Source organism: Halichoerus grypus, chromosome 6 (genome assembly GCF_964656455.1).
Source record: "Halichoerus grypus chromosome 6, mHalGry1.hap1.1, whole genome shotgun sequence".
Lineage (NCBI taxonomy): Eukaryota > Metazoa > Chordata > Mammalia > Carnivora > Phocidae > Halichoerus > Halichoerus grypus.
The window spans coordinates 75,897,683-75,922,793 of NC_135717.1; the positions used below are offsets into that span (position 1 = coordinate 75,897,683).

The 25,111-nt window shown below is 39.1% G+C and overlaps 1 protein-coding gene across 5 annotated transcripts in view; it reads right to left on the reverse strand.

Annotated features, from left to right (window-relative positions):
• BCL2L13 (BCL2 like 13) overlaps positions 1–25,111 on the reverse strand; it is an 89,161-nt gene that overhangs the window by 34,399 nt on the left and 29,651 nt on the right. For 4 of the 5 annotated variants that reach the window (XM_078075400.1, XM_078075403.1, XM_078075402.1 and 1 more), the window contains exons 3-5: positions 17,369–17,458; positions 7,387–7,543; positions 2,554–2,623 (exon numbers count right to left, since the gene is read on the reverse strand). In XM_078075400.1, coding sequence (XP_077931526.1) covers positions 2,554–2,623; positions 7,387–7,543; positions 17,369–17,458 — 317 coding nt within the window. Of the gene's footprint in view, positions 1–2,553; positions 2,624–7,386; positions 7,544–17,368; positions 17,459–25,111 lie in introns of those variants that run through there. The other variant, XM_078075404.1, reaches the window with a different exon arrangement.

Sequence of the window (25,111 nt, forward strand, 5' to 3'; positions counted from 1 at the left end):
TGCCTTCAATTAATGTACTTGAGCATAATTACATTTCTGGCAGGGTCTACACCCCCAAGAAAAGGCAAAGGTAAGCATTTCATGGCTTTTTCTCTTTGATGATCATTTTGTTCTTTTTTTCTCAGAAGCAGAGAAGTACATAGGAAAAAACAATACCCACGTGGGGACAGGGGAAGAAAGAAAAGAACCCACAATTTAGAGATAATTACTATGTATTATTTAATGTTTTCGCACATATTTCAATTGTTTTTCTAGGCATATACATACCTACATTTATACATGGACTTTTTTTTTTGGACTTCTCTTTTTTTAAAGGACCATACTACTAATACAGGTTTGTGACCAGCTTTTTTCCTCCACTTCTTTTGATATAGAGTATTCTACCAAGATGCTTTCAGAATCCCTATACAGATAAACAGGTATTAGGTTTATCCCTAATGTGGCATGCTCTGTGGACACTTTTTTTCTCTTTTCTCTGATGCGTGTTTCATTTGAGCCTCAATTACCTACCAGACAACCATATTCTTTTTAGCCCTAGAGGACTTAGTAGGAGAGTAATACTGGATTCAGCAGAGCAAGTAATACTCTAACTGGCATGGCTTATTTATATGAAGTATTTATTCAAGCCACAGCCTTGGCTCTTGGTCCAGCTGAAGGACTAAAATGAAGCAGACAATGGGAAAATCAGACAGGTGAAGAGAGACAGTGAAGTCTGGGGTTTAATTCAGATTTTTTTTTTTTTAGGACAACCCTAGGATCAACGGGAGGAGAACATACAAGAGTTGATTATTAATAGTCACTGGACATGAGGGAAAGGAAGAGAACATAAAATAGGGGAAGAAGGCTAGTAATATTAGGTACCTAAACATGTGTTGTTTGACATACTAAGAAATATATCATAACCAAACTCATTCTTATTTATAAAATAAATAAATGTATTTCAAATATCCAAATAAAAGGTTTTTTTTATTCCAAGAAAGGAAATGAAACAAACTTTTTAAATAAGTTTTTTGCAACTAAATAACATAGTAAAACCCCATAATGGTGACTATTTTGGAACAAGTTTTCATGTGTTAAATCTAACGTAATAGCTACTGTTTCCTGAGTGCTTACTATGGTGCCAAGCAATGTGCTAAATAAGCATTTAACCTATATTATGTCGTTTAAGTCTAGTAAAATTTATGAGGTTAGTATTACTAGATCCATTTCACATATGTGAGAATGAAGATTTAGAGAGGCGCCTGGCTGGCTCAGTTAGAAGAGTGTACTACTTTTGATCTCAGGGTCATTAGTTAGAGCCCCATGTTTGGTGTACAGATTATTTAAACAAAACCTAGAAAAGAAAATTAAGATTTAGAGAGGTTAATGAACTGTCCAAAGACATGCATCTAGTCTGTGGCAAAGCTGATATTTGAAACAAGTCCAATTACAAAGCCTATGATGCTAATTATTATGCTATAATGCTTCCAAAGCCTGTATTATAAAGTGACTAAAAAAATATACATCAATTAGGTACGTAAGGTCACACGGTCTGACTCATACTATACTATTAACAGTTCTGAGTAGAGGGCAAGGGGTGGGGGGACGGGTTAAATAGGTGATGCAGATTAAGGAGTGCATTTGTCATGATGAATACCAAGGGATGTATGGAATTGTTGGATAAAATGAAAACTTAAAAAAAATCAATTCAGAGTAGAGGTGGCTATTTATAAAAATGATTCTACTGAATTTTCTCATTCCTACACAAGATCCTAAGGGCCACACTTCTTCCTCATATTGAGCTGAGTCCTCCCATACTACATTTCCTTAGACTTTCTGCCTTTTCAAGGTGATAAATGGATAATACAGTCTGAGATCATGGGTAAGCAGTACGGTACAGTGGAAAAAAACACTAAAGCTGGAATCAGAAGATCTGAGATCTCAGCTCTAGCGTTGGTTCCAATATTTCCTAGTCAAGGGGTCCTGGACAAGTCACTTAACTTTTTTCTCTGATTATTCACCTGATCTAACTAAATAAATAAACAAAGCAAAAGCTAATAAAATCCATTCTGTCTTCTGCAAAGGATGGTTGTAATGATCCAATGAGATGTGACATCAGATATCTTGTAAACTATAAAACACAAATGGTATTACTCATTTAAGAGAACCAGAAGAACAAAAAAAAAAAAGAGAGAGAGAGAGAGAAAACCAGAAGAAGCGGTCTCCCAAATGAAGCTCTTATTCTTTTACACCCCAAGACATACACACAGGGTAACAAATAACCATCTGGAGATAAATGTCATGTCTAATACAGAGAAGTGAAGAAATGATAGAAAGTTCAGAAGAGATAGGAAGGAAGAATGGCATACTATGGGACACATATTTTTGGGCCACCAGAATCTCACAGCATTAATCAAAAAACCACTTTAATCAAAAATATCCACTTAACACAATTGGATTTATGCATTAAATAATGAGCTCTAACAGTTTTCTCTTATATGATGTCAACAATTTCTCCTGCACTTTAATCAACACACTAAAATCTTATAAGAGAAAAGATAATTTGGTTAATACCTTATTCCAGCCGCTGGCATGAACTGTGGTCTCCAGTGTACATTCCCGATATGCCTGATATGTCACTGGCCTGTAGAGATTTTTTTTTAAAAGTCTGGGTCACAAAGAAGTAAAATTCTAAATTTCCAGATGAATAAATATACAGTCACTATTCTGTGTTGAACTTTTTGCCAAAGTACCAAAGAATATTCAATATACTGTTTTGTATGAGATGTGGCTTTTAACATTTGGTATGCATTTACTTCAAGTATTCCCTATTGGCTGAGAGGCATGCTATCAGCTTGGGAAAGCAGCTAATAACATAACAAGATAATAATAAATAACACTTTTAAAATAATTGTTTGAAACTCATCCAACAGGATTTCCATGTTGCAGATAAACATACACTTGGGTTATTAAAATAAGATAAAATAGTAACAAAAATGATCTCATTATTAAAAGCACAATTTTAACTTTTTTAAAAGGCAAAAAACTTAAAACATTTCAAAATTAAAGAAACATGTCACTGAAAGACCTCTCAAATTGAGGATATAAAGAGTTGGACTAAACAAGGCCAGTAAACGGAGCTCTATTTTTAACTTGGAGTCTCATGATATAAAATCCTGGAGGGCAGAGATAAGCCTTTTTGATTATTTCCATGTAAGTTCTAGTCATACCAAAACTGAAATCACTGAGTGATGACAACAACACTCACTAATTTACTGACAGACTTTAGTTACTATGTGTAAGACTTGGTTTCATGTACAAATTAACAACCAACAAAAAATACTTGGTACCAAGTAGCATCTGAAAGCATCAACAGACTGAATATCAGATTTAATAAAATTTACCCCCCTATTTTTGTGGGCAAAGTATTAACATATATGTAAAAAAGGGGAGAGGTCTTGCTTTTATAGGATTTTAAAATCCATTCCAAAGGCATTTTCTGCTCTGACTTGGGTCTGTGAGCTCTTCAGCCTATGAAATTTAATAATTGAGGACAGCTACCATTTATCAGTAGCCTACTGTTCAGTTTTATATTTTTATATATTTATATTTTATATTACATACTATCATTTTACACATTAGGAAACTGAAGCTCAGAAAAGCTAAGAGACTATCCAAAATCCACATAGCTGGCAACCAGCAATGCAGGAATTCACACCCAACTAGATCTGGGTCCAAAGGCCACACTACTCCTATTTTAAATTAGGATTTTGAAACATGCCACAATAATGCCTCAATGCCACATGTGGCTAATGGTCATTTGAAATGCGGCTAGTGATATGCTGAAAGCATAATATACACACTAGATTTCTAAGACTTAGTAAGGAAAAAAAATGTAAAATAGCTCATTAATATTTTTATATTGAGTACCTGTTAAAACTATAAATTTTTAATATCCTGGGTTGAAAAAAATAGATTAAAAAATCTTAATTTTTAATGTGGTTGCTAGGAAATTTTAAATTGCATTTCATGACTTGCATTTTATCTGTTGTACAGTGCTGGTCTACATACTTCAGAAACCAGTTCTGATGACACAGGTATCATTCTTTTACACAAGTCAATATAAAATCAATACCACAGTGATGCTGAAAGGAGGTAAGATACATGGGATGGCCTTTTTAAGAAGATGTTATGTACTACCTTCCTGATATTGTATGACCATTAAAGTACGCTTAGAATTTTTTAGAAGCCTTGGGCTGAACAGTAGGTAGTTATAAAACTTGAACTTCAGATACTATACAGTCTACCTACCTATATTCTCCCTGAAGTTTACTTGCGTCTATCAGTCCCTTCACTTCCTTTCCTGAACTGTTTGATGCTACTGTGGGTCATAATAGTCCTTATTGGTAGTTTGTGTATCAGGCTAAAGTACTTTAGCATCCTTCAGAATGAAACATGATTTGAATCATTATATGTACACACATATATGCACATAAAAGATCCAGCAGACTAAAACATTCAAAGGAAATCTAATACATAGAAAAGCAAGTAGCTGAAAAATCAGCCCTATCTAATGAGGTATCTGAACAGAGCAAAGAAGAAAAAGGGGCAGGGGGAACCTTTTCACACTGCTGGTGCTTGGCTATACGAAGAGTTCAGGTTAATTTCCCACTTGAACTAAACTGTCTGAAGAAGTAGGTGGTATTTTCCACCTTACAAATTATTCCCATCAACCTGTATAATACTTCCAGTTCATCATCAGTTAGCTATTAGTAACAGAGCTTAACAACTTTAAAAAGCAGATTACTAAAAAAAAAAAAATTTATCGGGGTGCCTGCGTGGCTCAAGTCGTTAAGTGTCTGCCTTCGGCTCAGGTCATGATCCCAGGGTCCTGGGATCGAGCCCCACATTGGGCTCCCTGCTCGGCGGGAAGCCTGCTTCTCCTTCTCCCACTCCCCCTGCTTGTGTTCCCTCTCTCGCTGTGTCTCTCTCTGTCGAATAAATAAATAAAATCTTTAAAAAAAAAAAATTTATTCATAAAGAGGCCTGACTCTGATATACAACCAGAGGTACCAATTGAAAAAATAATTATGTCAGGGGGCGCCTGGGTGGCTCAGTCATTGAGCGTCTGCCTTAGGCTCAGATCATGATCTCAGGGTCCTGGGATCGAGCCCTGCATCGGGCTCCCTGCTCCGCGGGAAGCCTGCTTCTCCCTCTCCCACTCCCCCTGCTTGTGTTCCCTCTCTCGCTGTGTCTCTCTCTGTCAAATAAATAAATAAAATTAAAAAAAAAAAATTATGTCAGAAGCGCCCGGCTGGCTCAGTCGGTGGAGTATATGACTCTTGATCTTGGGGTTGTGAGTACAAGCCCCACTATGGGTATAGAAATTACTTAAAAATGAAATATTTAAATAAATAAATAAAAATAAAAATAAGAAATAATTACATCAGTATTCAGGGTCTGGGGAAAAAAACCCACCAAGTATTCACCTGACTATATATTTTTAAATACAATTTACTTTGCAGTGAGGGGCGCCTGGGTGGCTCAGTCGTTAGGCGTCTGCCTTCAATTCAGGTCAAGATCCCAGGGTCCTGGGATCGAGCCCCACATCGGGCTCCCTGCTCCGTGGGAGGCCTGCTTCTCCCTCTCCCACTCCCCCTGCTTGTGTTCCCTCTCTCGCTGTGCCTCTCTCTGTCAAACAAATAAAATATTTAAAAAAAAAAAATTTACTTTGCAGTGAGAAGATATCAATTTTTCCTGTAGATTATGAAAAGTATGCCAAAAAAATACTTTACCTATATGATACTGTTCTTCAGAGAGCTTATAATATCCCAGTAAAGTTAAAATTAATAGATGGGGAAATTTATTCTTTTTTTTCAAAGGCGCCTTTTTTCCAGGCGCCCCTAGATGGGGAAATTTAGATATAGAATGAAATGGTTTGCGTAAAGCCACAAATAGTTTGTATCAAAGTTGGAGACAGAATTTTTTGCCTTCTAATCTCAGTTATTTTACTCCCAGTCCCAATAGCTTTTACAGTTTTTGTTTTTGTCAAAACAGTAGGTTTCTTCAAATCTTACATTTAAAAATGTATGAAAATATAGCTATTCTATGGGGTGCCTGGGTGGCTCAGTTGTTTAAGCGACTGCCTTCAGCTCAGGTCATGATCCTGGAGTCCCACATCGGGCTCCCTGCTCAGCAGGGAGTCTGCTTCTCCCTCTGACCCTCGCCCCTCTCATGTGCGCTCTCTCTCTCATTCTCTCTCAAATAAATAAATAAAATCTTTAAATATATATATATATATGGCTATTTTAGTTTAGGAAGGGTTGGCAAAGGCCTAACAAGCCCCACCCACTCACCCTGTCCCTCACGTTCTCAGGAACCCTAAGCTCCACAGAACATTCTAAAAGCCACCACTGTACACCCAAATTTCCTATTTAACTTTTATGTTCTGACACCCATAATCTTCTCTTCACATTTCTTTTTAAACTTTTCTATATATAAAGTTAAGAAAGTCCAAATATGATTTTCATTTCAGTATCCTATACATAACTTGGATTTTTTACATTTGCTCATGTTACCAGAATATGCGGAAACAAACTGAATTCTCCTTAAACTCCAACTGCTTCCTTCTGACAAATGATAACATACAATTTTTGCCTATGTGGAAATAATGAATTACCTTACTACACCAGTAATCTGGCATCTGAATTTTAACCTTTTTAGTGAAGAAACAGTCTTCATCCTGTTTTAGATGTCATTCTTCATTAAAACAATGTTTTTCTAATTCATACCAATTCTTTAATGATTCTCAGCAAAGAATTAGAGGAAAAGAATTTTTAAGATGTACAATAAATGACTTGGTTCTATTTTAATATACTTTCACTGTGAGCTTCTTGCCTTGAGCTTTAACAGTCAAAACCATGGTTAGTACAGAAGTTCCCACTATAAGAATGTGGCAGCACTTCCATGGACAGATGTGTAACCGCAGTTTAGCAACATTTGGGATACCTAAAATACTGATATGATGTTAACCCCACGTTACAATGCATAAAACCCTAACCATTATATTTATGTTGGCCCTCAGGCAGAATGGTAGTAAAAAGTGGTCAGGACAAGTGAAAGAGCTCGTATTTCAGAGCAGTGAAAGCATCTGTTGAAACCTGACAGCTCAACAAGTAAACACAAATGATCAAATCCATGTCGAAACAGTTAAATCACCACTTTGATGTAAAAGTTGTCATTCAAAACACAAACAGAGATGCTTCAGGAAAGCAAAGAAAGAAAAAGTAAAGTGAGAAAAGAAGTGACACCATTCACCTAAAACAAAGCCTTAACCAATCCAGTGCTGCATGACAGATTCAGAAACTACTTAGAGAAGCATGTTCCCACTCAGCAATGGTAACTCACTGGCTGAGGAGCATTTGCAATGCCTTTTGTAGAGGCTCTTTCAGTTCCTGTGATACTTTTTCCCCAAGATGAGCCAAGCAGTCTTCCACGGAGCTTTCTGGGTTAGCAGGGCTGAACACAGGAGAAGTATGACGATCAAAGCCTGTGCTGGTGAATGCTGAAGACGGTAAAAGAAAAACCTATTTTAATAAATAATACCAAAGTTGTGCTGCAGGGGAGCTTGGTTGGCTCAGTTGAAAGAGCTCCGGGTCATGAGTTCGAGCCCCACACTGGGAATAGAGATTACTAAAAAAAAAAAACAAAACTTAAAATCTGAGAAAAAAAAAAGTTGTGCTATAAAAACTCAAGGGATTAAGATGCCTACTATTGGAAACAAGCTAATGGTTATAAGCCACTTAAAAAAGTCAGACAGTCATTATGGATATTAATCTTTCCTGAACACAAGGCTTAACAGGTCCTAGTTTAGAGATTTTTTTTTTTAAAGGGAAGATTTTTATGGAAAATCTTAGTTTTAAAAGAACAAAAAGACTAAACTGACATGCTAAAATACACAAGCCAAGGGGCGCCTGGGTGGCTCACTCGGTTAAATGTCCAACTCTTGATTTCAGCTCAGGTCATAATCTCAGGGTTGTGAGATCGAGCCCCATGATGGACTCCGAGCTCAGGGTGGAATCTGCTTAAGATTCTCTCTCTCTGCCCCTCCCCCAACTCTGATGTGCCCACGCTCTCTCCCTCTCAAATAAACAAATTAAATCTTTAAAAAAAAAATACACAGGGGCACCTGGGTGGCTCAGTCAGTTGGGCATCTGCCTTTGGTTCAGGTCATGATCCCAGGGTCCTGGGGTTGAGCCTGATGATGGGCTCCCTGCTCAGCAGGGAGTCTGCTTCTCTTTTCCCTCTGCCCCTCCCCGCCACTCGTGCTTGCTCTCATGCTCTCTCTCAAACAAATAAATATTTTCTAAAAAATACATAAGCCAATTTAGTATGTTACTACATACCAGTGTCATGCAAGAATGATAAATGGAAAGCAACTCCTAGCTCTATCATCCCACTCTTAGTATTTTAAGATTTCATTTTTACCTTTATAAATATGGCACTTCTTAAACCAGATTCTAATCAGCTTATTCCACCTGATGGGATGAGTCAATTACTCTCATTCCTTTTTTTAAAAAGCTTTTTATTTAAGGGGTGCCTGGGTGGCTCAGTCGGTTAAACATCTGCCTTCAGCTCAGGTCATGATCTCGGGGTCCTGGGATCCAGCCCTGCACTGGGATCCCTGGCTTCTCCCTCTCCCTCTGCCTGCCCACCCCCCTCCCAGCTCATGTGCGCATGCTCTCTCTCAAATAAATAAATAAATAAAATCTTAAAAAAATAAATAAAAAGTTTTTTAATTCCAGTATAGTTAACATACACTGTTATATTGTTTCACATGTACAATATAGTGATTCAACAATTCTGTAACTTTCATTTCCTTTTTTATTTTTTATTTCTATTTTTTTATTTTATTATGTTATGTTAATCACCATACATTACATCATTAGTTTTTGATGTAGGTTCCATGCTTCATTTTTTGTGTATAACACCTATTGCTCCATTCAGGAGGTGCCCTCTTTAATACCCATCACCAGGCTAACCCATTCACCCACCCCCTGCCCCTCTAGAACACTCTGTTTCTCAGAGTCCATAGTCTCTCATGGTTCATCTCCCCCACCGATTTCCCCTCCTTCATTTCTCCCTTCCTACTATCTTCTTTTTTTTAACATATAATGTATTATTTGTTTCAGAGGTACAGGTCTGTGATTCAACAGTCTTACACAATTCACAGCACTCACCATAGCACATACCCTCCCCAATGTCTATCACCCAGCCACCCCATCCCTCCCACCCCCCACCACTCCAGCAACCCTCAGTTTGTTTCCTGAGATTAAGAATTCCTCATATCAGTGAGGTCATATGATACATGTCTTTCTCTGATTGACTTATTTCGCTCAGCATAATACCCTCCAGTTCCATCCACGTCGTTGCAAATGGCAAGATTCATTCTTTTTGATGGATGCATAATATTCCATTGTATACATATACCACATCTTCTTTATCCATTCATCTGTCAATGGACATCTTGGCCCTTTCCATAGTTTGGCTATTGTGGACATTGCTACTATAAACATCGGGGTGCACGTACCCCTTCGGATCCCTACATTTGTATCTTTGGGGTAAATACCCAGTAGTGCAATTGCTGGGTCATAGGGCAGCTCTATTTTCAACTTTTTGAGGAACCTCCATACTGTTTTCCAGAGTGGCTGCACCAGCTTGCATTCCCACCAACAGTGTAGGAGGGTTCCCCTTTCTCCCCATCCCCGCCAACATCTGTCATTTCATGACTTGTTAATTTTAGCCATTCTGACTGGTGTGAGGTGGTAGCTCATTGAGGTTTTGACTTGGATTTCCCTGATGCCGAGCGATGTTGAGCACTTTTTCATGTGTCTGTTGGCCATTTGGATGTCTTCTTTGGAAAAATGTCTGTTCATGTCTTCTGCCCATTTCTTGATTGGATCATTTGTTCTTTGGGTGTTGAGTTTGATGAGTTCTTTATAGATTTTGGATACCAGCCCTTTATCTGGTATGTCATTTGCAAATATCATCTCCCATTCTGTCGGTTGTCTTTTGGTTTTGTTGACTGTTTCCTTTGCTGTGCAAAAGGTTTTTTATCTTGATGAAGTCCCAATAGTTCATTTTTGCCCTTGCTCCCCTTGCCTTTGGCGATGTTTCTAGGAAGAAGTTGCTGCGGCTGAGGTCGAAGAGGTTGCTGCCTGTGTTCTCCTCAAGGATTTTGATGGACTCCTGTCTCACATTTAGGTCTTTCAACCATTTTGAGTCTATTTTTGTGTGTGGTGTAAGGAAATGGTCCAGTTTCATTCTTCTGCATGTGGCTGTCCAATTTTCCCAACACCATTCATTGAAGAGACTGTCTTTTTTCCATTGGACATTCTTTCCTGCTTTGTCAAAGATTAGTTGACCATAGAGTTGAGGGTCCATTTCTGGGCTCTCTGTTCTGTTCCATTGATCTCTGTGTCTGTTTTTGTGCCAGTACCATACTGTCTTTGTAATAGAGCTTGAAGTCCGGAATTGTGATGCCACCAAGCTTTGTTTTGCTTTTTCAACATTCGTCTGGCTATTTGGGGTCTTTTCTGGTTCCATACAAAATTTAGGCTTATTTGTTCCATTTCTTTGAAAAAAGTGGATGGTATTTTGATGGGGATTGCATTGAATGTGTAGATTGCTCTAGGTAGCACTGACATCTTCACAATATTTGTTCTTCCAATCCATGAGCATGGAACGTTTTTCCATTTCTTTGTGTCTCCCTCAATTTCTCTCATGAGTATTTTATAGTTTTCTGAGTACAGATTCTTTGCCTCTTTGGTTAGATTTATTCCTAGGTATCTTATGGTTTTGGGTGCAATTGTACATGGGATTGACTCCTTAATTTGTCTTTCTTCTGTCTTGTTGTTGGTGTATAGGAATGCCACTGATTTCTGTGCATTGATTTTATATCCTGCCACTTTACTGAATTCCTGTGTGAGTTCTAGCAGTTTTGGGGTGGAGTCTCTTGGGTTTTCCACATAAAGTATCAGATCATCTGCAAAGAGTGAGAGTTTGACTTCTTCTTTGCCGATTTGGATGCCTTTTATTTATTTTTGTTGTCTGATTGCTGTGGCTAGGACCTCTAATGCTATGTTGAATAGCAGTGGTGATAGTGGACATCCCTGCCGTGCTCCTGACCTTAGGGGGAAAGCTCTCAGTTTTTCCCCATTGAGAATGATATTCGCTGTGGGTTTTTCATAGATGGCTTTTATGATGCTGAGGTATGTACCCTCTATCCCTATACTCTGAAGAGTTTTTTTTTTTTTTTTTTTAAGATTTTATTTATTTATTTGATAGAGACACAGCAAGAGAGGGAACACAATCAGGGGGAGTGGGAGAGAGAGAAGCAGGCTTCCCGCTGAGCAGGGAGCCCGATGTGGGGCTCGATCCCAGGACCCTGGGATCATGACCTGAGCCGAAGGCGACGCTTAACGACTGAGCCACCCAGCGCCCCTACTCTGAAGAGTTTTGATCAAGAAAGGATGCCGTACTTTGTCAAATGCTTTTTCTGTATCTATTGAGAGGATCATATGGTTCTTGTTCTTTCTTTTCTTAATGTATTGTATCACGTTGATTGATTTGCGGATGTTGAACCAACCTTGCAGCCCAGGGATAAATCCCACTTGGTCGTGGTGAATAATCCTTTTAATGTACTGTTGGATCTTAATGGCTAGTATTTTGGTGAGAATTTTTGCATCCATGTTCATCAAGGATATTGGTCTGTAATTCTCCTTTTTGATGGGGTCTTTGCCTGGTTTTGGGATCAAGGTAATGGTGGCCTCATAAAACGAGTTTGGAAGTTTTCCTTCCATTTCTATTTTTTGGAACAGTTTCAGAAGAATAGGTATTAATTCTTCTTGAAATGTTTGGTAGAATTCCCCTGGGAAGCCATCTGGCCCTGGGCTTTTGTTTGTTGGGCAATTTTTGATGACTGCTTCAACTTCCTTAGTGGTTATAGGTCTGTTCAGGTTTTCTATTTCTTCCTGGTTCAGTTTTGGTAGTTGATACATCTCTAGGAATGCATACATTTCTTCCAGATTATCTAATTTGCTGCCATATAGTTGCTCCTAATATGTTCTTATAATTGTTTGTATTTCTTTGGTGTTGGTTGTGATCTCTCCTCTTTCATTCATGATTTTGTTTATTTGGGTCATTTCTCTTTTCTTTTTGATAAGTCTGGCCTGGGGTTTATCAGTCTTGTTAATTCTTTCAAAGAACCAGCTCCTAGTTTCGTTGATCTGTTCTACTGTTCTTTTGGTTTCTATTTCATTGATTTCTGCTCTGATCTTTATTATTTCTCTTCTCCTGCTGGGTTTAGGCTTTATTTGCTGTTCTTTCTCCAGCTCCTTTAGGTGTAGGGTTAGGTTGTGTATTTGAGACCTTTCTTGTTTCTTGAGAATGGCTTGTATTGCTATATACTTTCCTCTTAGGACTGCCTTTGCTGCATGCCAAAGATTTTGAATAGTTGTGTTTTCATTTTCATTTGTTTCCATGAATTTTTTTAATTCTTCTTTAATTTTCTGGTTGACCCATTCATTCTTTAGTAGGATGCTCTTTAGCCTCCATGTATTTGAGTTCTTTCCAACTTTCCTCTTGTGATTGAGTTCTAGTTTCAAAGCATTGTGGTCTGAAAATATGCAGGGAATGATCCCAATCTTTTGGTACTGGTTGAGACCTGATTTGTGACCTAGGATGTGATCTATTCAGGAGAATATTCCATGGGCACTAGAGAGGAATGTGTATTCTGTTGCTTTGGGATGGAATGTGCTGAATATATCTGTGAAGTCCATTTGGTCCAGTGTGTCATTTAAAGTCTTTATTTCCTTGTTGATCTTTTGCTTAGATGATCTGTCCATTTCAGTGAGGGGGGTGTTAAAGTCCCCTACTAATATTGTACTGTTGTCGATGTGTTTCTTTGCTTTTGTTATTAATTGGCTTATATAATTGGCTGCTCCCATGTTAGGGGCATAGGTATTTACAATTGTTAAATCTTCTTGTTGGATAGACCCTTTAAGTATGATATAGTGTCCTTCCTCATCTCTTATTATAGTCTTTGGTTTAAAATCTAATTTGTCTGATATAAGGATTGCCACCCCAGCTTTCTTTTGATGTCCATTAGCATGGTAAATGGTTTTCCACCCCCTCACTTTCAATCTGGGGGTGTCTTTGGGTCTAAAATGAGTCTCTTGCAGACAGCATATCGATGGGTCTTGTTTTTTTATCCAATCTGATAGCCTGTGTCTTTTGATTGGGGCATTTAGCCCATTTACCTTCAGGGTAACTATTGAAAGATATGAATTTAGTGCCATTGTATTGCCTGTAAGGTGACTGTTACTGTATATTGTCTGTGTTCCTTTCTGGTGTATGTTACTTTTAGGCTCTCTCTTTGCTTAGAGGACCCCTTTCAATATTTCTTGTAGGGCTGGTTTCGTGTTTGCAAATTCCTTTAGTTGTTGTTTGTCCTGGAAGGTTTTTACCTCTCCTTCTATTTTCAACGACAGCCTAGCTGGATATAGTATTCTTGGCTGCATATTTTTCTCATTTAGTGCTCTGAAGATATCATGCCAGTCCTTTCTGGCCTGCTAGGTCTCTGTGGATAGGTCTGTTGCCCATCTAATGCTTCTACCACTGTAGGTTACAGGTCCCTTGTCCCGAGCTGCTTTCAGGATTTTCTCTTTGTCTCTGAGACTCAGAAGTTTTACTATTAGATGTCGGGGTGTTGACCTATTTTTACTGATTTTGAGGGGGGTTCTCTGTGCCTCCTGGATTTTGATGCCCGTTTCCTTCCCCAAATTAGGGAAGTTCTCTGCTATAATTTGCTCCAATATACCTTCTGCCCCCCTCTCTCTTTCTTCTTCTTCTGGGATCCCAATTATTCTAATATTGTTTCGTCTTATGGTATCACTTATCTCTCGAATTCTGCCCTCATGATCCCATAGTTGTTTATCTCTCTTTTTCTCAGCTTCTTTATTTTCCATCATTTGGTCTTCTATATCACTCATTCTCTCTTCTGTCTCATTTATCCTAGCAGTTAGAGTCTCCATTTTTTATTGCACCTCATTAATAGCCTTTCTGATTTCGACTTGGTTAGATTTGAGTTCTTTTATTTCTCCAGAGAGGGTTTCTCTAATATCTTCCATGCTTTTATCAAGCCCAGCTAGTATCTTTAAAATTGTCATTCTGAACTCTATTCTGACATCTTACTAATGTCCGTATTGATTAGGTCCCTGGCAGTCGGTACTGCCTCTTGTTCTTTTTTCTGAGGTGATTTTTTCCGTCTTGTCATTTTGTTCAGAGGACAATAGATGAATGAGAGAATAAAATGCTAACAGGGTAACAACGACCCCAGAAAAATATACACTAAACAAATCAGAAGAGACCTGAAACCGGGGGAAAAGAAAGGGAAAGAAAGAAAAAAGAAAAAAAAAGAAAAAGATTTAAAAAAAAAAGAATATGATCAAATATGATCAGGGTGGTGCATAGATCAGTGCCACACATTAGATTTTGGGCATATTTTGGTCTGTTAGAAGAAAGTGCCTCCCAAAATTTTAAAGAAAGAAAAACTTATATATGCACAAAAATAAGCATAAATATGATGCAGGGATGGAATATGACTGTAAAGATGAAAATTATAGGGGCGCCTGGGTGGCTCAGTCAGTTGAGTGTCTGCCTTCGGCTCAGGTCATGATCCCAGGGTCCTGGGATCGAGCCCCGCATCGGGCTCCCTGCTCTGCAGGAAGCCTGCTTCTTCCTCTCCCACTCCCCCTGCTTGTGTTCCCTCTCTGTGTCTCTTTGTCAAATAAAAAAAAAAAAAAAAGATGAAAATTATAAAAGATTTTATAAAAGGGATTGATAAGAAGTTGGTTAAAAAAAGAAAGAAGAGGAATTAAAAAAAAAAAGGGAGAGAATGAGATCAGGCAGGAGACTAGAACAAAACCATACACTAGAGATTTAGGGTATATTTTGGTCTGTTAGAAGAAACTGTATCCCAAAATTTTAAAGAGAGAACAACTTATATATATACCAAAAATAAGGTTAACTACTATGAAGAGATAGAATATGACTCTAAAAATGAAAAATAAAAATGATTTTTTTTTTTTAAAGATTTTATTTATTTATTTGAGAGAGAGAATGAGACAGAGAGAGAGAGAGCATGAGAGGGGGGAGGATCAGAGGGAGAAGCAGACTCCCCGCTGAGCAGGGAGTCCGATGCGGGACTCGATCCCGGGACTCCAGGATCATGACCTGAGCCGAAGGCAGTCGCTTAACCAACTGAGCCACCCAGGCGCCCTAAAAATGATTTTTAAAAACAGGGATTGATAAGATATTGGTTGAAAAAGGGAAAAAGAAAAATTCCAAAAAAAAAAAAAGAAAATTAAAAAAATTAACTTTGAAAGACTAAAGAATCAGGGGAAAAAAGCCATGAATTCTATGTGCGGTATTCCCCTAGCGCTGGCGTTCTGCCATTCTCATTGATCTGTAAACTTGGTATTGGCTGGCTGTTCTTGCTGACCTTCTGGGGGAAGGGCCTGTTGCCGTGGTTCCCAAATGTCTTTGCTGGAGGCGGAATTGCCCCGCCCTTGCCGGGTCCAGGCTAAGTAATCTGCTCAGGTTTTCTCTCAGGAGCTTTTGTTCCCTGAAAGCTTTCCGTAGGGCTTCGGAGGACAAGAGTGAAAATGGCGGCCTCCCAATCTCCGCCCCGGAGGAGCCAAGAACTCGTGGCACCGCTCCTCAGTGCGCCCCCAGAAAAAAGCAGTCAGTCACTCCCGTCTCCCCGGTCTCCGGCCGCACTCCATGCTCACCCAGCCTGTGACCGAGCGTTTCTATCTCTGGTACACAGCCCCATGTGGAGTCTCGAAACCCAGCAGATCCCTGCAGTGCGCTCCCACACCGCTCCTCCCGGGGGAGGAAGGGGAGTCTCCCCGGATCTGCCACTTGTTGGGTCCCTGCTGGAGGAGCAGTGGCCCAACTGTGCCGCGGATCACGGTTTATGGCAACCCCGAGCTGAGAGCCCGCTCCTCTGCTCCGTCTCTGCAGCGGGCTTCCCCGCTCCAATACCTGGGAGCTCTGCTGCACTCAGGCAGACCCGGTCTTTCTGTGGCCCCAAGGGTCCTGAGACCACACTGTCCCAGCGAGGGTTCCACCCCCCGCTTAGCCACTGGAGCGACGTCCCTCAGCGGAGCCGACTTCTAAAAGCTCCGCGGCTCTATCACTTACAGGTAGCAGCTGAAAGAGGCCCCCTCCCCCACCGTCTATCTTCCCAAATATTGCCTCGGATTCACTTCTCCGCACATTCTACCTTCCAGAAAGTGGTCGGTTTTCTGTTCAGAGAGTTGCTGCTATTCTTTTCTTCGATCTCCTATTGAGTTCGTAGGTGTTCAGAATGCTTTGATCCCTAATCTAGCTGAATTCCTGGGACCAGACGAAATTTAGGTCTCCTACTCCTCCGCCATCTTGCTCCTGATATCTCATTCCCTTTTTTTAAATGAACCTCACACTCAATATTCCTGCGTATGGATAAATTTTATTTTTATTTTTTAAAGATTTTATTAATTTATTTGAGAGAGAGAGAGAGAACAAGCGGTGGGGAGAGGCAGAGGGAGAGAGAGAGAAGCAGACTTCCCTCCAAGCAGGAAGCCCAATTCGGGGCTTGATTCCAGGACTCGGAGACCATGACCCAAGCCGAAGACAGACCCTTAACCGACTAAGCCACCCAGGCACCCCATGGATAAAGTTTAAACTATGAAGGTGATACAAGTATAAAATGTTGCACATGAAAGAAACAACCACAGCTTCTCTCTCCTCAGCTCAAACTACCAACTTCTCATCTGCTTCCTTACTCCATGTTATACTGCCATGCTCTAACTGGGGGAAGAACAGGCAGAACCATTGTTGTTCAGGGGGATACAGGGCATAGAATCCCAGTAAAGCAAGCAGCTAGCACCCACCCCCCACAAAATTACATGTATATTACTCTTACAACTATCTATAGCATACATCCATGCAAAAATGGAAGCAACTTACTTACAATTTCCCCTCTAATGTTGTTATTAATTAAAAAAACACCAATACAAATCAAATGACATTAAATGGAAAGTACCTTAACATGACTGTTTAGTATATTACTTAACACCAGGAAAAGGCTGTCAGGTATGGTTTGGAAATATTTATAAACCTATCCCCTAGGAAAGAAAAAGGATCCCTTCTAGTTTCACCTTTATAATCCTATACCAATGAAGCTGTGTAATGTTGAGAATGCCCTACTGTAAAATATCAAAGCAACAGTAAACCACACCAACCTGAGTCTACTAAGTAACTAGGAAAATAAGAATAAACAGACCTTCAGAAATTTCTTTGTCCAGGGATTCTAGCTCTTCTTCAATTTCAGTTTTAACTTTTAACAAAACTTCTTGATCCAGAGGTTGTGAAGCTATGAGAGAGAGAGAAGCCATTAGAATATGGGTAGTATTTTAACTATTTAAGTCAGAAAATACAAATCAAAACTCATTATCAAGGCTACTGGGCTCAGAGATACTTAAAGATGAGGACACTGAAGCTTGAGTAGGTTAGACCACCACAATGGAGGAGCTGTGAATCAAACTCAGGTCAGTCTGAATATAAAATCATTAATCCAGGGGCACCTGGGTGGCTCAGTTGGTTGGGTGTCTGCCTTCAATTCAGGTCGTGGTCCCAGGGTCCTGGTATCGAGCCCCGAGTTCTGCTTCTCCCTCTCCCTCTGCCCCTCCCCTCCATTTGTGCATGCTCTCTCTCTCTCTCAAATAAATAAATAAAATATTTTTAAAAAAATCATTAATCCAGGCTGTGTCCTCCTCATCTTCTAGTTGGGAAGCCAGGAAGGAAATATCTCAGAAACATTTTTGACATAACAATAGAAAAAGAAACCTGAGAAGTTGTCTCGGTAAGTAATAAATGTCTTCAAAAATTGATATTCATGGTCCTTTATCTTCACATCTTCATGCAAACTGCAGCTCAAGAGAAGGCCTATTATCCTCAGATTTATATCCTCCAACTTAAGAGAACTATGGGCATACCAAAAATACTGGCCACAAGCTATTATCATGTAGTAAAAGGAAAGGAAGGTCTTGGTCTGTGGCACAGAATGGAGAACAAAGGGGAAAAGCACTGAAGGAGAAAACGACACAAGATGCTTTAAAATCTACTAATTTTGGGGCACCTGGGTGGCTCAGTTGGTTAAGCGTCTGCCTTTGGCTCAGGTCATGATCTCAGGGTCCTGGGATCGAGCCTCACATCGGGCTCTCTGCTCGGCGGGAAGCCTGCTTCTCCCTCTCCCACTCCCCCTGCTTGTGTTCCCTCTCTTGCTGTGTCTCTCTCTGTCAAATAAATAAAATCTTTAAAATAAATAAAATAAATAAATAAATAAATAAAATAAATAAAATAAAATCTACTAATTTCTCCTGCCTCAACATTTCATCTAAAATACTGAATACAAATATGACACCCCACACCTCTCACATTCAGAATAGACTTACAGACACATTTCCAGTGCTTTTTCAATTGTTTATATCACTGTTTTCTACCACTGATAAGTTTTAGAAAGAGATGGATTTACCATTTGTATGTTTTGACTTTCTGCAAGCAAATAAAAGCTGAATTAAAGGATGAGCTTATTAATTTAGACCAAGCAACTTGATTATTTTAAGATTTTATTTTTAAATAATCTCTACAACCACCATGGGGCTCAAATTCATAACCCCAAGATTGAGTCCCATGTTCTACCAACTGAGTCAGCCAGGCGCCCCTAGACCAAGAAATTTGATTATTATAGCATCCCTATGTCTTTAAAAATACCTTTCAAAAACAAAAGGTTGACTGCTTCAACATTTCACAGATTTTTTATTAGTTTTCAAATTTAAAGTTGACAAAAATAATTTTCCTTTAGGTAACATAAAACACTTTCCTTCTAAGCTGAGACTAAACAAAATAAAACTTAAAATAATTTTTTTGTGAAAAAAAAAAGTTCCTTAGGTATTTCTAGTTGAAGCATAACACAAAGGATCTCTTCAACGTCATGATTAATATATTTGCTTAATGACATTTCACTTATCATTTCTGCCTATATCAATACCTTACATGAAATTATGTACATAAAAACTAAAGCATTATATAAAACAAACACAATCTATTATGCAAAATGTGAAGACAATGCATCCTAGGAAAAATGTAATCTTCATAAATTGTCCTAAGCATAAAAGTCCATCTTTAAAGGCAGGCTCCCCCCTAATTTTTTTAATTGTGGTAAAATACATGTAACATAAATTTTCCATCTTAACTATTTTTAAATGTGTAGTCAGCTGTATTACTTACATTCATAATGTTGTACTACCATCACCACCATTCATCTCTAGAATTTTCGACACCTTTTTTTTAAGGATTTTTTAATAATTATTTATTTGAGAGAGAGAGGGGGAAGGAGGGAAGGAACAAGCTCAGGGGGAGGAGCAGAGGGAGAGGGATAGAATTCTCAGGCAGACTCCCCACTAAACACTCAGCCTGACTCAGGGCTCAATCCCAGGACCCTAAGATCATGACCTGAGCCAGAATCAAGAGTCGGACACTTAACCGACTTAGGCACTGAGGCATCCCAAGAACTTTCTACATCCTGAAAAACCAAAACTCTATACCCACTAAACAATAACTCCCCATTCCTTCCTTTCCCCCGAACCCCAGCTCCTGGCAACCTCCACTCTACTTTCTGTCTCTCCAATTTGACTACACTAAGTACTTTATGTAAGTGAAATCATACAGTATTTGTCTTTGGAGACTGGCTTATTTTGCTTAGAGATAGACTTTTAATAAATCTTAAGTACTGTGTGTAATTATAATAGGTTTTCCTTTTTTAAAAAATATTTTATTTATTTATTTGAGAGAAAGAGAGAGACAGCGTGAGCAAGGGGAGGAACAGAGGGAGAGGAACAAGCAGACTGAGCTGAGTGCAGAGTCCGACACAGGGCTTGATCCCACAACCCTGAGATCATGACCTGGTCCAAAATCAAGAGTCATGTACTCAACCAACTGCATCACCCAGGCACCCCTAACAGGTTTTCCTTTTAGAAATAATTTGCAAACTTTTAGATAGCTCTGCAACAGCACTGATTAATGTAACTATACTAGGTAAAGTGATACCCAGAATATATCGTGACATTATTAAAACAAGGCAAACACAGACTAGGAAATTAATTTAAGGTCAATCTTATCTCTTTCAATGAAATTCTCTCTCTCCCTTCTGGCTTCCTGGAAGGCGGATCAATAAAGTGGAAGATAAGCTTTGGAGTCAACCATTCTAGATCATCACTACATGTGACCTTAGGAAAATAATCTTGAGCCTTTCCTCTTATGTGAAATGGGAAAATAAAACCTACCTCAAAAGGATGTTGTCAAGGCTAATGAGATAAGTCCCATTACATTTTAGGTAGTAAACAGATAGCTCAACAGATAGTAGCTCCCACTCACCAATCCTTTGGATTCCCTAAAATGTTACTATTTGATAGTGATCTTTCCCCAGATCTTGTCTCTGTGAACAGGATCAGGTCATCATAGATTTCTAATCAATGATGCTTATACAGAATCTGTTTTCAGTACTGTAAGAGTTTGGATCAGCAGGACCAACCTTCTGACAGTCTACATAATGCCAAGTAATATGAAATAGGGTTATTATATTATATTGTATATGGCTTAATATCAGTTGATCTAAAACTAATCTTTTTTTCCCCTGAGCACATATCCAACAGAGTTTAGTTAATTTACATTCAAAAATTCAGGGATGCCTGGGTGGCTCAGTCGTTAAGCGTCTGCCTTTGGCTCAGGTCATGATCTCAGGGTCCTGGGACCGAGCCCCACATAGGGCTCCCTGCTCAGTGGGAAGCCTGTTTCTCCCTCTACCACTCCCCCTGCTTGCGTTCCCTCTCTCGCTGTGTCTCTCTCTGTCAAATTAATAAATAAAATCTTTAAAAAAAAAAATTTTACGTTCAAAAATTCAGAAGGAAAGTTAAGTTTTTAAAATGTGAGGGCACATTTCACAATAAATTCATCTGGGCAGTTTTACTAAGAAGCTACCTTCCTGAATACAAGAAGTTCCATGGTTTTCTGTTTCCAGGTGTGACTGGTCTGTAAAAGACTTGCCTTCAAACTTTCTCCAGGCTCAAATAATCTCTTACATCCAACAACATAAGAATTTTGATCAATCACTGTCATGAATTATAGTGAATGAAAGTGTTTTTAATGGAAATCCTTCTCTTAAATCTCTTAAATCCTGGGTGGCTCAGTCATTGAGTGGCTGCCTTCGGCTCGGGTCGTGATCCCAGGGTCCTGGGATCAAGCCCCGAGTCGGGCTCCCTGCTCCACGGGAAGACTGCTTCTCCCTCCCACATCCCCTGCTTGTGTTCCCTCTCTCGCTGTGTCTCTCTCTGTCAAATAAATTAAAAAAAAAAAAAAAAAAGAGAAATCCTTCTTTTACCTGCAGATACTCCTTCAATCATACTTCTAAGACAGAAGTAGGATAACAACCATGCTGAAAGTTTTGGTTAGCCTTTTAAGTTCCATGTTTGTTCTTGACTTGCCCTTATTCAGAAATGTAGAGCACCTAAACGTTTCAGATTCTTGCTAGAGAATACAACCTGTTGGATCTTTTCTTCTTATAAAGATTTATTTATTTATTTGAAGGGGGAGGGGCAGAGGTAGAGAGAGAATCTCAAGCAGACTCCCCACTGAGCACAGAGCCCAACCCAGGGCTTGATCTCACAACCTGAGCCAAAATGAAGAGTCAGCCGTTCAAACTGACTCAGCCACCCAGGTGCTCCGAATCTGTTTTTCAGTCTGACATGAGAGGTAATCCCTCCATTCCTCTACATTCTAGATTTTATCCTCATAGTAAGCTGGATCATTAGAGAAGTACATACATATAACCTAGGTCCCCAAAGAGTGTTAACTAGTTGTTTTAACGAGGCTGCACTTTGGTGTCATTTCCTTAGCTTTTATCCAGAATCACATTAAGAGACAGCGTTCTGAAAGCTAATACCATGTTTGATATTCACAACATCTTCTTCTACATTTCTCTGTGCCCTACATAATAAAGCTCTAAGTGAAAAAAAAATATATTTTAAAGAATAATGTTCCACTTAAAAGAAAATAGTATAGCTTCTAGTTACGGAAAAAGAAATCTGGAACTAAGTATACCTTCACTTGTTTTTGGCTTTTGCCTCAGAACCAAATACACTGCTCAATGCTAGTATTACCATATGGGACCTTAGAGACTACGCATCTGTGTTCTATTATTCACACTAAGGAAATGTATAGTTTTCCTACTCTGATCTCATTTATTAGAATATTTTTATTTAATTAATTCATTTAGATTTTTCCATTATTTGCTATTACAAGCCACATTAAATTATATGTGGTAAGGACTTTTAAAAAAATTCATTCAAATTCCTGCCCAGTATGAACTCACTGCCAACTTCTTCACTAATAAAAAGGACATATTATAACTACATTTTTATCTAACCTGGACTGCTCTTCCTCTTCCTGATTATTCAAATTCTGTCCACCCCTTCAAGGACCAATTTAAGTCTCTCTACTACTCCACAGTATCTTCTTCACTGACTACTACCGTATCACTGCTGTTTGAACATTCATATTATTCCTTCTATGCCACATAGTGTAATACTGAAGTATATCCTGTCTAATACTGTTCAATGATTTTATAGTTTATTATCATTCTGACCACATTATAAGCTATTTGAGATGCTCCCTTTGTCCTAGACTTGTGTCCAGTATGGACTAAAAAAGTACTCAAAAACTTAATAGTGATGGCTACCACTGTCACTATGATCAAGACTCAAATGACTACAATGTATAGATATACATGTATAGATGACAACATTGCTGGGGAGAGAGAACACTTAAGGGGAAAAAAACACAAAAAAATTAAGAAAAAAACCAATAAAATTAAAGTTATTTATAAATTAAAGGAATTTAAAAAAAGTTATCAGGGGTGCCTGGGTGGCTCAGATGGTTAAGCATCTGCATTTAGCTTGGGTCATGACCCCAGGGTCCTGGGATCAAGCCCTGCATCAAGCCCCGCATCGGGCTCCCTGCTAGGCGGGGGGCCTGCTTCTCCCCCTCCCTGTGTTTCTCCCCCTGCTCATAGTCTCTCTCTCTCTATCTCTGTGTCTTTAATGAATTAAAAAAAAAAAAAAAAACCTTAAAAAAAAAAGTTATCAGTAATTTTGAGGCTAGCTCAAATGACAAAAAATAAGAAGTCATTTTACATAAGACAATAAGAGTACAGACCAACCACATACATAGAACACTAACTAGACTATTTATGGTGATGGAATTGTGAAAGAGAATATTATAAAAGAGGAATGGAAAGAATAAGGCCTCAACTATTATCTCCATGCTTATGGGAGTTTTAGTCAATGCCTGAATCACTGAATTTTAGATTTGGGAAGATCTGTAATATAAAGGCCATCTAGTTCATCCTCCTCATTATATGAAGAATATGGGACTTACAGAAGTTGAAATGATTCACCCAGCCTCAAATAAATCATATTAAAACAAGATTAGAAAGTAGATCTTCTGGGGGCACCTGGCTGGCTCAGTCCATAGAGCATGACTCTTGATCTTGAGGTTGTGAATTTGAGCCTCATGTTGGGTACAGAGATTACTTAAGAATCTTAGATGTTCTTTTTTTTTTTTTTTAAGATTTTATTTATTTATTTGACAGAGAGAGACACAGCGAGAGAGGGAACACAAGCAGGGGGAGTGGAAGAGGGAGAAGCAGGCCTCCCGCCGAGCAGGGAGCCTGATGCGGGGCTCGATCCCAGGACCCTGAGATCATGACCTGAGTCGAAGGCAGATGCTTAACGACTGAGCCACCCAGGTGCCCCAAGAATCTTAGATGTTCTGAAAAGTAAAATTATTAGTGAATTCTAAAACATGATAATTTTTGATGTACAGTGAAAAATAAGGATTACATGAATGTTTTATCTGCCATCTGTCTCTTTTTGGAAAATCTACATACCTAAAACATATACACACCCACACACCCAATCACACCACCACCAGCACTACCACCATGCCACAAAGTAAATGACAATAATGTCTTGGTTACCATATGCCTCACCCGCCAGATTAAAGAAAAGCAGCTGATTAAAGGAGTGTCTATTCTCATGAGACTAATGTGATGCTGATTACACACGACAAGTTGTCATACTTGATAATAAGCCATGTGGAAAACCTAAACCAGAAAAAGTCTACTGCTGTCAGGACACAAAAGGCTATTTATTTAGCAAACCAATGACACAGACAGATTCAGTGATTTTCATTTAATCACCTCCCAACCCAGACTTTCAAAGGCAAAGAGCTATGCAGTATCACCAATGCAGCATAAATCCTCCGCTATAAACCCAGAGAAAAATGTTTCAAAGACAAACAGACTTTAGCACACCAAATCCCACCCACTTCAGTGTAAAACCAAGAGTCAAGTGAGTCAGCAATCATCATATTCCAGCCTGAAATACACTCAGGGCTTTCAAAGTGAATATCAGATCAACAAGTTTAGAATAGTTGTATGGGCAGAGCAAAATGCTTTCTAAATCTATGGGTCTCCAAACTGAATGCACAATAAAATTACTGAGCAAATATATTAAAAATACAGATTCCCAAACCCTATCATGGAGCATCTGGTTTAATAGGTCTGGGGTAGGGCTCCATGATTTTTTTTAGGATTTTTTTTTTTTTAAGTAATCTCTACACCCAACCATGGGGCAGGAACTTACAACCAGAAGATGGAGTCACATGCTCTACCGACTAAGTCAGCCAGGCGCACCCATGATTTTTTTTTTTTTAAGATTTTATTTATTTATTTGAGAGAGAGAGCAAGTGAGGGAAAGAGCATGAGCATGGGGAGGGGCGGAGGGAGAGAAGCAGACTCCCTGCCAAGCAGGGAGCCCGATGTGGGCCTGGATCCCAGCACCCCAGGATCATGACCTGAGGGGAAGGCAGACGCCCAACCGACTGAGCCACCCAAGTGGCCCCCCATGAT